Source organism: Amphiura filiformis, chromosome 1 (genome assembly GCF_039555335.1).
Source record: "Amphiura filiformis chromosome 1, Afil_fr2py, whole genome shotgun sequence".
In the NCBI taxonomy this organism is placed as follows: domain Eukaryota; kingdom Metazoa; phylum Echinodermata; class Ophiuroidea; order Amphilepidida; family Amphiuridae; genus Amphiura; species Amphiura filiformis.
In genome coordinates this window covers 100469139-100484212 of record NC_092628.1, presented here as the reverse complement: position 1 = coordinate 100484212, position 15074 = coordinate 100469139, and the positions used below count along the sequence as shown (strand labels likewise).

General features: G+C 33.4%; 1 protein-coding gene across 9 annotated transcripts in view; it reads right to left on the bottom strand.

Annotated features, from left to right (window-relative positions):
- Window positions 1-3194: 3194 nt before the first annotated feature.
- Window positions 3195-15074, bottom strand: part of LOC140160277 (inositol polyphosphate-5-phosphatase A-like) — a 105546-nt gene continuing 93666 nt past the window's right edge. For 6 of the 9 annotated variants that reach the window (XR_011859957.1, XM_072183565.1, XM_072183551.1 and 3 more), the window contains one exon: window positions 3195-9410. Coding sequence is in view for 3 of the 9 variants with exons in the window: in XM_072183551.1 (XP_072039652.1) it covers window positions 9343-9410 (68 nt within the window). In the remaining 6 variants the exon portion in view is untranslated. The remainder of the gene's footprint in view (window positions 9411-15074) is intronic. The other 3 variants (XR_011859934.1, XR_011859938.1, XR_011859944.1) reach the window with 3 other exon arrangements.

Here is a 15074-nt window from a genome sequence, read left to right as displayed (position 1 = left end):
AAAACCCACTTTCACACCCCCCTCCTTAATATGGACTTAAAAAATGTATACAAATGAAGGACTGCAATATGCCATTACAGCATAGAATGTCAGTTTAAGGCAGTATGATTTCCACAAGAATACCTATATAGATTGGGCATGCCATTGCCAATTGTGTTGTGAATCAAAATCTTGGACATATACCTCTGATTTGAAATAAATGTTGACAAAACAACGGTCTTTTCTTCTTCCTTTTTGTGTCCTGCTGCAATCAATAATTGCAGCTATAATGTTATTCTCATTTTTTTTGTTTCCCAATCTCAAGTCATAAAAATTCCTGAACTACACTTACTGGCCCATACACATTGTTACACATACTCTTGTGTCAACTAAATAAAGTTAAAAGTCATATTGAACTCCAGACACGATAAACTGTCAAAAATGTCAGGACAATTATACCGTAATTAAAAGAATATAAGCAGCATGGCATACATGCTAAAATCACTTAAATAAGATGACCTTTTCGGTAAATCCCATAAGCCTTTGCGAGTATAATCCCATAAGCCTTTGCGAGTATATCTGAGAACTTGTCATTTGACGTCACATTTATCAAATATTGTTTCTGCGCATTGCAAGTTGGTGTGACGTCAAATGACAAGTTCTCAGGTGTACTCACAAAGGCTTATGGGGTTTACCGAAAAGGTCAATTCAGGCATCTGTGTATAAACTGCACAGCTATGTCAGCCATACTAGCCTAGTGTTGCACATCACTTACACTGCAAGGGATGCTTCATTTTCTAGATGTCAACATAACATAACAAAATGTGATGTTTTTAAAGGAATTTCAAATAGGCAAAGTTATGGAGTCGCAAATCATTTTAAAACTTCAGCAACTCCAGAATTTTGGATAAATCATGCTCAGCTTACTTTCAAATGAAGATAGCATGTATTGTTAGCATTATAATTATTATATTAAAATTATAATTGAATCTCACTTTTCTGTAACCCCTATCTTCTTTGCATATTCTCTTCTAAAACAAAACATATTAATCAACACACTGGGATCTCATCATATACCAGTAAGTTACTTAGCTATATATAATAATAATCTTCATAATAAAACCCATCCATTTAAAAACTACATGTACATGTTATAATCATATTGATAATTTGTTGTTTATTAATCATGAATAGCATACAAACATTTATTTACACATTTATTAGAAAGATAAAGACAAGTATTGCAGTAATCCCCTTAACTCTTACACATATAGTCAACATATGGTATACATACATTACAAAGCTATTTCTTACTTTATCTCGCATTCATACTGAATTTTTAAAGTGCCTCACTCTCCCTGTAACACCATGGTTGTATAAAGAAAAGATATTAGAATAGGGACACCTGCACTTCCCTATAGCTAACTTTACATAAAGATTTTGCTTAAGGTTAAGTTCAAGAATTAAGACTAGAATTAAATATGCACAACTTTGAGACATTGGTGTTAACATCACCATCAGAGTTTGTGTTGATTAAGTTTGGGAGTAATGTCCCTTATTCAAAACCCTGGGCATGATATATGTACTTCTGACCTGATTACAGTCTTTTTCGACATGAGAAGATGGACTGGGACTATTTGTTATTAATCTCAAAGTCGAGCATTTACTCTTTGGAAGAAACAGTAATTCTTCACTTTTACCTGTTTTTGAAGGGTGATTTGTTTGAATGGTCAGTTAAGCTCTCAATCTATTGAACTCAGGTTGTGTTGATGCTGGCAGCAGTATTGGTTAAGCTGAATATTATATAGAGTTCAATGGTAGTGGCAGTAGGTGGAAGGGGTACAACATGAACATTTCCTATCTTTAGGTTCCCCTACTTCCAAGTAGTGGTGCAGAAATAGTTTTGATCTATTTTGTTACATAAAATTACCTTTTCAGAGTCACAAAGTAACTTTCTGAAAAAGTAACTTTTGAGTTAATGTCAAAATAGTCCACTATAAGTCTAGATGCTACTCTAGATGCTTGTAAGTCAACTTATAATACTATATACTGAGTTTCAATGATAACAGGTTAAAGGCTTATTCAGTGATCACAGCTAAAGTATAAAAAATATAAATTGTGTATAAATTGCCTAAAAATTTGGCAAAAAATGAGAAAACCAGCAGTATTGACAAAGTTGAAGCCTCCATCAAATACAAACAGCTAATTTCTCTACTGAAGTAGAGAAATGCGTGCCAACGAACCCGCTCTGTATGCGTGCGTGTACACTCAGCACGTTAACTTTACGTGTGCATTTCGATACTGCGGCAAGCAAAATATGCACGTCACTACCAAACTTGAGGTGAACCAAATTATAGCAAGCTATGTTAGCACGTCCATGACACAATTAACAAAGGTGCCAAAATATAAGTTTTGATTATTTTTACGATTCTCCAGATCAGCAAATCACTGAATAGGCCTTTAAATGTAAATTGTTACAGGTTTTGTCTGATCACATTAAACCAGTAATAATTCAAACATATAAACACTTATATATTGATATACTCTCTCTCTCTCTGTCTGTTGCTCTCTCTAAATACTTAGTTAAAAACTCACAATTACAGTATTCATTTTCAAATGGTCATTATGTGAACATAAAAATTTCCTCACTAAAATTAAGACAAATTAAAAATCAAGCCTTTCACAGAGAGAAATGAAACTTTTTTAGTAATATATAGCATTTTCTTTTGAGCCTACAAATATTTCTTCTCATTTCTATGTACACATATGGCTGTTATCAAAAAGGCACCAACATTGCCACACACATTCACAAAGATCTTTCCAATAGAAGCCTTCTGCTTTTCTAGCTTTTGTACACATTTGGCAAGGCCTACTACTACAAGGCACATTTTAATTGTCATGCAATCAAGTACCACAAGTTGGATGTCGCGACAATCAGTTTCAAAATACTGTATAACAAGTTTGTCACTTGTTTTGGGTTAACCTAACTGATTTAAAATCAGGCAAGAATGCTAGTTGCCACGTTAGAGCTGATTTTGCCCCCGGACTGTGGGCCGACTGTGAGGTTGAGAGCAGGAAACCGACCTGAGGATGGTTCCCTTCTCTTTTTTAAACAAGGCTGTCACTAAACATACACACTCTTGCAATTGTTCAAGCAACACTAAAAATGTTCATATCTCAAAAACAAATTTTTGCTAAACTGAATTGCCAATGTCAAAATTGAATCTAGCCAACACAAAATGTGTTCGGCTTGATTTACATTACAATTCATATCTGGTTCTTTATTGCTGCATGTGACAACAATTGGTAAAATTGTGATTAAATGAGTTTCAGTGGAAAATGTTTATGTTCACAAAATGCACCATAATATTTGTCAGAATACCAACCACACAACATAATACAAAATTAATGACAAAACTGATAATAGTATTAATAATAATAATAGCGATAAAACATGGTTTACACATTGCATAAAATGGTTAAAAGTGTCATCGCAAACACTCTTGAAGGCAGTCCATTACACAGACAGTGTTTCCGTCTTTTAAAATATTCATCATTCTTACATGTACAAGTGTTTGGATCAATGTCTGTGTAAGAGTCTGATTCTGAAGGTCAAATGGTTGTTTACAATTTACAAAACGTTTTGTTTTTCTACACATGTATACACATACATATATATATTATTATTTATATGCCTATCTTTACATCATGATTATTGGCAGATATCAGTATAACAATGACCTTTGACTTCTTGGCATGATACTATTACAATACTACAGAGGTGAAAGTTCATCACTATGCTGAATACATACCTATAACTACACCATACATTAAAGATGAGCTTGACAGATCCAATGACTAAAAGTTTCTGATCACTACCAAATTAAAATCTGCTCACACATTGAAAGACATTCCACACGATTATATTTTTGTTAAAAAATTGATAATTACTACGATTTCTCATGATGAAAGGATTACTGATAGATATAAATACAATATTAAAAGGTCTACATAATTGCTTTATTTACTGGAAAGATCAAGTTGCACAGATGCATGATGGGAGACATCAGTAACAATTTACAACCTTTTGTGTTACAACCTCTCACTCAAAAATGCACTAATTAAACGTACCCCTTCATTATTCATGCAAGATATACATTTTTGGAAAGGAGGAAAGGAAATTAGTCTAGGAATCTTAATGTAAACACTGTAAAAGCAACAAGTTTGGAGAAAATCACAAACAAACAAGTTCTGCCTCAAATTTTTGTAAACAGAATATAGAAAACGGGAAAACATGAAATTTGGCTTTTGTGTGTGTGTTGCTAAATAGGTCATATTTAGTCAAAAATTTACCTTATTTGGCAAATAATTAAACAAATATGACCAATATCCAATAAAGTCTGTTCCTGGAATGAAGTGTATATATTACAAAAAACACACAAAAGACAAATGTTGGCTTTTTCCTTTTTCTATATTGTGTTTACAAAACATCGAGGCAAAAACTGATTTTTTTCCCAAAATATGTGTTATACACCATTTTGTTTCCTGGACTAAATTCCATTCCAAAATATATACTTTTATATATTTACATGAAACATTAAGAAGTTACAGCACTTTCAATTAATGCATTTCTGAGAACACGCAGCCATAGCCAAGTTAAGCAGTTCACCTACTCCGTGAATTAAGACCCAGAATCCTTTGCAAAGTATGTATTCATTGATGCGCAAATCATCACTGTGCATGCTGACCTGCTCAGTAACAATATGCACATCAACAGCGACATATTCTAGGTTAAATTAGCGATGACTTTCGGGAAATGGGCTATTGCTGTTGAAATCCATACACCCCCATGGAAGACATGACCTTTATCTCACACACAGGGGGTGTAGATTTAAATGGCATCACCCATTCAGGTAACCCTGTTTGAAATTCAAACTCCCTGTGTGGAAGATTAAGGTCATTATTCCAATAAGGGGTGTATGGATTTCACCTGGAATAACCCAATTCCATAATGGTCTATTTTATGCACATTATAGCAAGCATACATTCATGAATTAACAATTTGGCAAAATATACAGGGCAAAAATGATCCCTTGTCAAGAACAGAGAGCAATTTTCATACAAAACTTGTTTTAATCATGACTTTTGCTTGTTTGCATCTACCAAGAAGAAACATAAAAGCAAAAGCTTTCAGTGTGAATAAAACTCTACTTTCCTTTTTTTCTTAACCACACAATTTTTTTTATTACAATCATTCCCCTTTTCAGATTTCAAAATTGACTCTATGAAATTGTTATCGTCACAATTTTATCGATAATAAAAAACCTCTTCAGCCTAACTTAAAACAAGAAATAAATAAAAAACAAAATACACCTTGCTGCTGTTAGCCTAAACTTTTTTCATAGAGTAAACTGGAACTGCACTTACTTCATGAACAGAGCTGTTTTTGATAGGGTTATACAGTATTTCTACATGTGTATGTGATTTGGCTACCCTTTGCTCTCTACTGCCAAACATTTCGTACATCCTACTTAAGCCAAAATAAAGAATACATGAATTTTGTATGTTCCTATGAAATTATATCGACTTAAAACAATGATCAAAGTAAACAACCATAACATGCATATTGCAAGAACATTTCATAAACGAAAGAATTGTTAAAAAAACATCAGCATATACATATTTTGACTGTAATGAGATTACAATTCATTTTGATGTTTTTTTTCTTGTTTCACTACCACAAGTCACCACTTTCACAATAAAGACTATTCAAAATTAAAATTGAATATATTTGGCCATAACTTGCTGGCATTGCTAATTTAGCTCGTTCACATCACATACATGAACAGTAATCTTGAAAATAGCCAAATATAAACTGCACAAATTGGTTACTGTTAAAATCAAATACACTTATACGAAGCTAAGCACAATGATGACACTACCAATGTGAGATGGTCTAGATAAACTGATCTCAAGGCGACTGCAACTATAATGGGACATGTTGTGGTAATGTAGACTGTGCATTATTGATCAAATAACCTACTAATGATGTTTATACTAGTAATAAGGCTTGAACTTGTATCATATCCAGCCACTACTTGTATACTTAGAAAAGAGAATGTACAAATAAGATTTGTAATAAATCACATTTCAGTTCTCAGATACAAAGATATACTTAAACAACTGATATGATATCGATAACACTAGTTAGACTGTCAAAAGAAAGTACAGTACACATGTTTAATCAACACAAAGAACATAAATGTTGCAGCAATAGCAAAACTGAAAGTAGCCTCCTACTGACTTATATTAAGAAACTTGATCAAAGTGGATACTACAATTTGGCTGGATAGCAAAAAAACAAGCCACATGTACTCTCTACAAGAATGTGTTACTTTACAGTACTATCAACAATAAAAAACTAGCACAATGTAATATGGCCTAGAAAAGTTTGGTATTGCCCTTTTCAGATTTGAATTGTCATATATTTGGTATAACATTTGCAAAATATATTGCCTGTTTGTAATTCGTACTGCACAACTCTGATGTACTACAAAACAAGGCATTCAAATCTTATGAATCATTGTATGTTGTGATAAACTTGTATCATTTAATACTGTATGTGGCCAAATATTAAGTAACCTGACCAACCGACCCTGACTTTGGAGCATTAAGGGCAATACAAACTTTTTTAGGCCTAACATTAGCTTGTACAACATATTGCTATATAGTAATTGATGGCAGGCATTCCAAATACAAATTGCAACCCATTCAAGAATTGAACCTGGGACATCAAAAATTCCAGATCTGGCTTAATTAAAAAAAAAAACATCACTGCATGATAATACATAAATTTATTAATGAAGTCTACCATCTTGGAAGAGAAAACAACAGAGGACGGGGATGAACTCTCATAAGCTCAAAATGTCATCCTATGGGTTCAGAAGGCCTGCCAAATTCTGAAACCAAGGTTAGCAAGGCAGTCTAAATAGAATTTGTTGGCCTCATGTGACTCTAAAAAAACTAGAAACTTTGACTCTTCTTCCATAACCTGCTGTAGATCTCTAGTCCCACTTTTAAGTTTGGAGCTATGAAATCTCACGTTAGTCTCTGAAACTTCAAAGTAAGGACCTGAATGGCCCAGAATATTTGGCTTATTTCAAACACTTTTTACTTCCATTTTGTACATAATGAAGCACAGATTACTTTACATACACCGCAGACAATCTAGTTGCAGCATTTGTGCAAATTTCTAACAAAATCTGAAAGTAATTCCACACGGCAACTAAACCTGTAAGTTTTGATGAAGCACTAGCTATTTTTTTGTTCCCGTCATTGATATAATGAAATACTAAAGACACTGCAGATATGGGATTCCCACTGTGAAAGAGGCTAATGAACAGGCACCATTTATAATCTGCTAATCACCACAATATTGCTGAACTATCTCATACACTCAATTGCATTAAAACCTCCTCAGAGAGTTGTTAATGCAGTCACTGACCTAATTATAAAACATAAGGCTAATTTCACGAAGTAGTACAAGAAACAAAAAGAAAGCGGCGAATAAAAACCTGCATGCACTAAATTAGAATTGCATTTCTCTAAAGTAGGACGCTTGTGCGTGGATGTTATAACAAGTGAATCAATTATGCAAGTGGAATGCCGGTAAACCGGATAAGTATACAGCACATTTCCCACTTTGTAATTGGGTGATACAATAAATGACATATTAAATGCTGATTAACATGTACTAATCTCTGTATTCACAAATTATCTGATTGCTTTTTTTCTTCTCTTTCTTTGTGCTGTATCTGATTATGAAGACAATTTGTTTCAAATTGCGTCGCATTTGTGTATGTTGTGTGTGCCCTTTCGAATACCTATTAGCTGCTTTCTGAAGCAAATGAGCAGAAAGACTCCAAAAAAATGTTAAGGCATTTTTATTTCTAAAATATTTAAGGCTGACTTCTTGAAACAAGTTGGAAAGAGAGGATGGTTGTTTTAAAGCAAGTAGCAATGGTTTGGTAAACAAGGCATGCTATGCAAAATTTAATCTCTACATTGCTAAAAAGCTGTTTAAAAGTTTTAACAATCCTGTTTAATTTGTGAATTGAACAGCAGTTTAAAAATAATTAAACAGGTTGCTTAAAATTCTTTAACAGTCTGTTTAAATATTTGAAACAATAAGTTGTTCAATTCACCTGTTAAACAGGATTGTTTTAACTTATAACAGTGTTTTAACAGTGCATACACCCAAGTGTTGGCACAATTTAAGTTATGGTTGGGAAAATGTTGGCACTTTTAAACAGTATTCTGAATAGCTATGGGTAGTTGACATGGAGTTGTTTGGGTTATTTGTGAAAACCTTGAGTTGGTTTTGTAACTTAATACTTCCTCATTTTACATCTCAATTTGTCTTAAAAATCAGAACCACATCAAACAACCACTGAATAATTCATTTTACTACATACCAACACATTTTCAATGCGTTTCCTTTAAAAAAAAATCACATTAAAGGCAGCAAAGAGATGTAACCAAGGGTGCAGAATTTTGCATCTAAAACTGCATATCACCTAAAATAGGATCTCAATCATACTCATCTATCACGACACCATTCCTGATATGTTTGTGCAAACATATAATGAAAGACAGAGACAAAACAGACTAGTTCACATATAAAATTCTGACAACTAGACTGAAAATGCCGTACTGCGCAGGGTGGCAACCAATCATGGCGCACCTTTGCCCTGACGTCAGACACGATTTAGTCTTTTTGTCTCTGTCTTTCATTATAGAATGACCTTTTGAATAAGTTTGGGTACACCACAACATGAGGTCTGAGCTATGATTGGTAAACAGAGTTTTAGTGAATGATGACACTGGCAATGAGAGTATTTTGGTTTGGTTCATAGTGCTTGCATCATATACTGAAGTGACTCATGGATGGAATAGCTCCAGGAATGATATTCTCCCAATATATTTACACCATCCACAAGGACAATGATAGTATATTTTTTGGACAGATTCATAGAAGATTTATAAATTGGCCACTTTATTATGATACATTGCTATATTTGGTCCAGGCTCGTTATTAAATAATATGTCCTCATTTTGAGATAATATGTCCTCATTTTGAGATAATATGTCCTCATTTTTGTACATTTGATCATAGTATTATACATTTTGGCAAGTGGTCATCAGATCATTAACATTTCATTGTTGTATAAAGCTTTGGTCAGATAAATGTATTATATCAGCAGTTGAGGAAACCATAACCCATCATTACACAGCTCTAGCTCCTAGTAGCTGTATTTCGGTCTTCTGGGTCTGCTGGCCGATGGCATCCATTGGGTCCTTGAGTTAGACTGATGTTTCTCGGTAGATGATGGGATGGTAGATGATGCTTCCAATTGCTCTGCATATGGCAGCTGTTTTAGGAAAAAGAAATAATGAAAAATAATAATTGATCATTTTTGTTAATTTGATGGTTTACAAGTAAGATTAACAAACAATGCTTTTTGTTACATCAAACATGAGGGAACCTTACTTTGAGAACAAAATGAATGCAGACAAATTAAAATCCTTCTAACTATACCATTTTCCACCCTGATGTGGCAGTGATAACAATGTTGAGTAGGCTGTTTCGTGAATCCTATTTGGAGCTGCGTCCAATAAAATGAGCACTGATGTCACTGCCATATCAGAGTGAAAAATTTCATAGATATTTACTAATTCACTATGTGCCTCTCTGTCATTAATAAAAAGTTTCTGTGTTGAAAGGCATATGAAGGCGGCATATTGAACTACGACATACTTTCAGAATACTAGTTTGATTAATGACATTTTTTTACAAATGGGCTGGGGGACTTTATATAAAGGTTTTTTACTTCATATAAAAACACAGTGTAGTATTAAAACAGCATCACTTCAAATGATTTTCATGACTAGACTGTGATGACTGTCAAAATAAGGGCCACATTACTTTGTATTTTCATATTTACTGATTTAAATCAAATTTATATGATGGAATCCAATCGAATAGTAAAATCAGGTAGCACTAATTGAGTTTAAATATTGTCCTGAGATTTCTTAGTAACAACTATAAAAACTGCAAAATGCAAAGTAAGTTCACAGCTTCCTATTTCTTGTATACAATAGAAAAATCATCCACAAAAACCTTTAACCATCAACTATGGAGTTATAGCATATGAAACATCAACCCAGGCAAGATGGTATACCAAGTACTATTATACTGAGTGAATACAACGACTATATATAGAGTCTTTATCACACACTGAGGTAATCAAAAAGCTACCTACACATCGCTAAAAGGTAATCATAGAATTACTTAATTACACAAGTAATACACACCGATTGACATAACTATGAATAGCTACTTGCCCACAATTGCATTATGACAAACACTATATAACAAAGCTATTGATGCGCTATCATCAGCTGACATCAATGAGATGCAATTACAAGGTGACAAGAATTCTTTCTTCTTCAAAATACTTGTTTAAATATATCGTAATTGAACAGCTCAAAAGTACCAATCTACAAGATTTCACTTCTTGACAACACTAAGGTCTTTGTGTTTTGTCTACAGATGAATATCAAATTATTATAAAAAAAAACTTGGAAAGATCTGGAGGCTATGTAAGCATGGCAATTAAGCATACTGATACCAAACTGATGCAATATCTTCAATCAATTTATATTTAGCAATACTATATAAGCACCGGGAAAAATACAAATTTTGAGACCAAATTACGCGCACCAGTTTTAGAAAATTCACGATTTGCCCATAATATTCCCAAAATGCACACATTTTCCCCCCAAAAGTTCAAATTTGCAGTGCTTAAAACTTTTATTTATTTTTTCTATATTTTTTTTCTGCATGGATTGTATTTGCAGATCGCCACGGATTCTTTAAATTTTAGTGAAAACTTACATTTTTTTTGAAAATGAATACTTTAAAAATGGATGTCTTGGATTCTCAAATTCGCAATTATACCCAAAATTTGTGAATTTCAGCATTTTTTGCGCATCACGAATTCTCCCAGTGCTTAACTATATACAGGGTGTCCCAGAAAGAATTACCAAGCAAATGAATTTGGACGTAAGTCGAGAAATATACATCAGAATCCAAACATCTAAACATCAGCGTGTAGCACATCTTATTCTACATCCTATACGTAGATTTTACTGAAATCGGTTGACTGATTACGAAGAAATGACTGATTACATAACGCATACGTCAATTCACTTCATTCCAAGTTTGAAAGAAAGATCACTCAACACAATGCGCATTGTCAATAATATTGTCAATTGGCTTCATGTTTTATTCTGCAAAAATCCTTTTCGTCCTTTTTAAACAATCTGTTTCTTGCAAAACATTTAATAAGGTTTTGTTCAAATTTGAAAACCTGCACCATATTTAAATACAAAGCATTCATGTAAGATGATGCTTGGTACTTGTAAATATCTGTTTTCGTTAATGTTGATATATATAAATGTTGCATATTTATTGCATAAAAGAATTTCAGCTGGCTTAAAAAATATTTCACACACATTAAAATTTTTGCAATATTTCGTAGAAAGTGTAATACAAAGTTTAAATCTTTTAAAACTTCAACATAACGTTGCATGCTATCAACAATCACACGTTAACTGTGAGCACTTGATCATTGTCATTCTTGGCTCAAATGTTCCTTGGAAAGTTAAAATATAACATATTTGCACAACCTAAAGAGTTAAAGTTGGAAAGTTCCAATTGCAGAAATCAAAGTTTTCTCGGACAAACTGTTATTCATCTTCAATGAAAGCATGAATAACATAACATCGTCGGATTATAAAATAGATAATGTGGATTTAAATTGAATGAAATACACAAACTTTAGGAAGCGGTGAGCGAGTGTGAAAAAAGGGCCTGTGATCAAACTTGGAATGAACTGCATTGATGCGCGCATTATGTAATCGTGTATTTCTTCGAAACCAGTCACCTGAATAAAATAAAATTTTCGTACGTGATGCACAATAACATAGGCTATATGCTACATTTTAAATTTTTTGATTCTGATGTCTATTTCTCGACTTACGTTCAATTTTATTCACTTGGTAATTTTTTCTGGGACACCCTGTAGCCAATTATTTTATTCATGCATCATTTTGCCTTTGTATATTTTTCTTTAAACTCAGTATTTCTTAGACTTGAAACAAAGTATTATGTTATACGTCTACATTATGTGGGTTTGAATGAATTATATTTGTTACAAAATATACCACAATGGTTAAGGATGCCATTTGCTATATCTGGTAGGTGGGATAGGAAATCACTAATATTTAAGTTGCAAATGCTTTCTGGCAAGGGGTAACTTTACACCTAGGTTTGCCAACATTTCCAGCCATGGGAACATTGCCACATCAAAATGGATGGGTTTTACAGGTATCACATAAACATAATTATTCAAAATCGTTGAGCTAAGAGATGAAACAGGCTAAAAACACCACAACTCTATATACATCTGTATATATCTGTCTGGCAATATAAAATAAAAATATAATTCACTACAATTGGGTACTGTAAGTTCACAGAAAGCTGAAATGAAATATTTGATATAAAAAGGCACTAAGACTGTAGATCACAATAATGTTCAATTCCACATTGGAGAAAAAGAAATTGTTAGTCTAATATTCAAATAGTAATTTTCTGCAAGATCTTAAAGTAACCACCTCCATCCCCCCAAAAAATAAGGGTTAGGGCTAGGTTTAGGGCAACAGTCTGGGTTAGGTTTTATGATTAAGTTAAGGTTAGAGTTAAAAAAAATAATTAAGGTTGGGTGGCTCCTCACATTCATTTATGACTATAGCATCATGAAACAAAGATCTTTTGAATACAAAATTTTAAAAAGATGAATTATTGCTTGTCTATTATACTACCACTATTGCATAAGTTAACACCTGAATGAAGTAACCTGAACCTGTACCATTCTCATCAATTAACAACTAGTCCATCATGCTCATTTCCCCCAGTTCAAATAACCTTTGATCCTAAAGATAATATCAATAGAACTGTTGACATAAACAGTCATTTAGGGCAATCATGATATTTAGTCAAACCAAATGAAGGTGTAATTTGATTAGAATTAAACTGATTACTCTTATCTTATCAATCAATAGTTATTGCACTTCAGTATCAATTCGGAACATTACAACTTTAACACTGTTATTTAAGAAATAAAGGGTGCAGCATTATCCTTTACGAAAATAATGTGTCGAGGCAGTAAAACGTAAATAATGGGTGAGGCGCAGCGAACCCATTATTTAAACGATTTTACTGCCGAGGACACATTATTTGCGTAAAGGATAATGCTGCACCCTTTATTTCTATTCTATTACCACAAAATAGTGCGATTTAAAGAGAAAATATCACATTTTTTGCCCAAATATTTCAAGTTGTTTACCTCAAGGTGTAGCGCCTACACGTAGCCAAACCGTATGCACATTCCAATAACACAACCTAACATTCCATTCTCCCCTATAAGCAGGTATGTACATACAATAACACACCCCTGGCATTCCATTCTCCCCTACATAAGCAGGTGTGCTGTGCGCTGTGATGATATAAGAACATAAAGTTCGTCGCCCTTGACACTTCATCACTAATTAATGGTCTGTCACGTGATGCGTTTCAACAAATCACAGTGCGCGATTTTGAATAATGGGTCGTGGGGGCAATAGAATGTAAAATGAAGAGATAGCTAGCCATGTAACATAGTTCTCAGTGCAGTGTTTAACCAATTTGGTGTCCTGATGTTCCATAGTGGCCATATTGTCTAAGGAATAAGCAACCAGTCCTAATCATCTGCAGTGGCATACCACACACTAGTCGGGGGAATTTTATTTTTTATTTTTTGTTTATATCATATTTACACTATTTGGCTTTAGTTCAGTTCGGGTATTGGTCAGGGATTTGTGACCTTTTTTTTATTTTTGAAAGTTTTTGCATCATATTGCTAACTTGTTCAATGTGAACCACAGAAACATCTACCTACATCTGCATGTCTGATATCTGCATATAGTGCAATTACCAACAGTGCTCAAAAGTACTATGCACCTGGCCCACATATTCCCAAAAAGAAACCTATGAACACTTAACTTAATTTGCCTCTAAATGAGAGAATGTAGCCATTAGGGATAGTTTACCAATTCATCTGGGTTAAACCCTGTTCCATTCCCCACTTTACAAAACTCCACTCTAGTTAAGAACAATTCCCATGACACACAAATCTAACCAAGTCCTACTTCTGGTTTTGCTTTTTCCCCGAAGCTTCAAAGCTTATGAAACAAGTGGTTGTATTTAGGCCTCACACTCATCAGACAATTAAACAAGAATTGTTGATGACCATCTAGGATGAGGCTGCATCTACATCTGGCTGGCTGGTCAGTCAGTCACTGTGGTTTATTCATGCACAGATTTTCACTACCATATTATTCGACCTAATTACAACCAAGTGGTTAATGCTGACAATAGGCTTCAACGTAAAAGTTTGAGATATTTTATTTAAAAAAATCAAGAGCTATCTCAAGAACCACTGAAACAATACGGGGCTTGTTTATACTCAATTTAATGCACTTGTCATGTCGAATCCAAATATGGTAAAGAAAATGTACAATTCTGAAATTTTTGACTATTTAAAGAAACTTTGGATTGGAACTTATAATTGTCTGCAGTCAACACCCATGTAGAGAGGGTGAAGTAAGTCACTGTAAGAGCCCATGTATTATTTACTATGTTTTGAAATTCAAAAACTGGACATTTTCCAATTTTTTCAAGTAATGCTGCAATTCATGAAAAAAAATAAAATAAAAGAGTTGCAACCACTTGATGCCCATATCATTTTTCTATGTGTGAATTGAGTTTTGACCCGATTACAAGCAACAACAAATTTCACTGAATTTGCAAAGATATAATTTGTTACGGCAATAAGAAGGTGGTTTGTATTTTTTGGTTTTTCCTGAATGATTTTTCAATTATTTTTGAGCTTTTTGATGATTTTGCTGGATAATCTCAAAAGGCACCAAAAAGT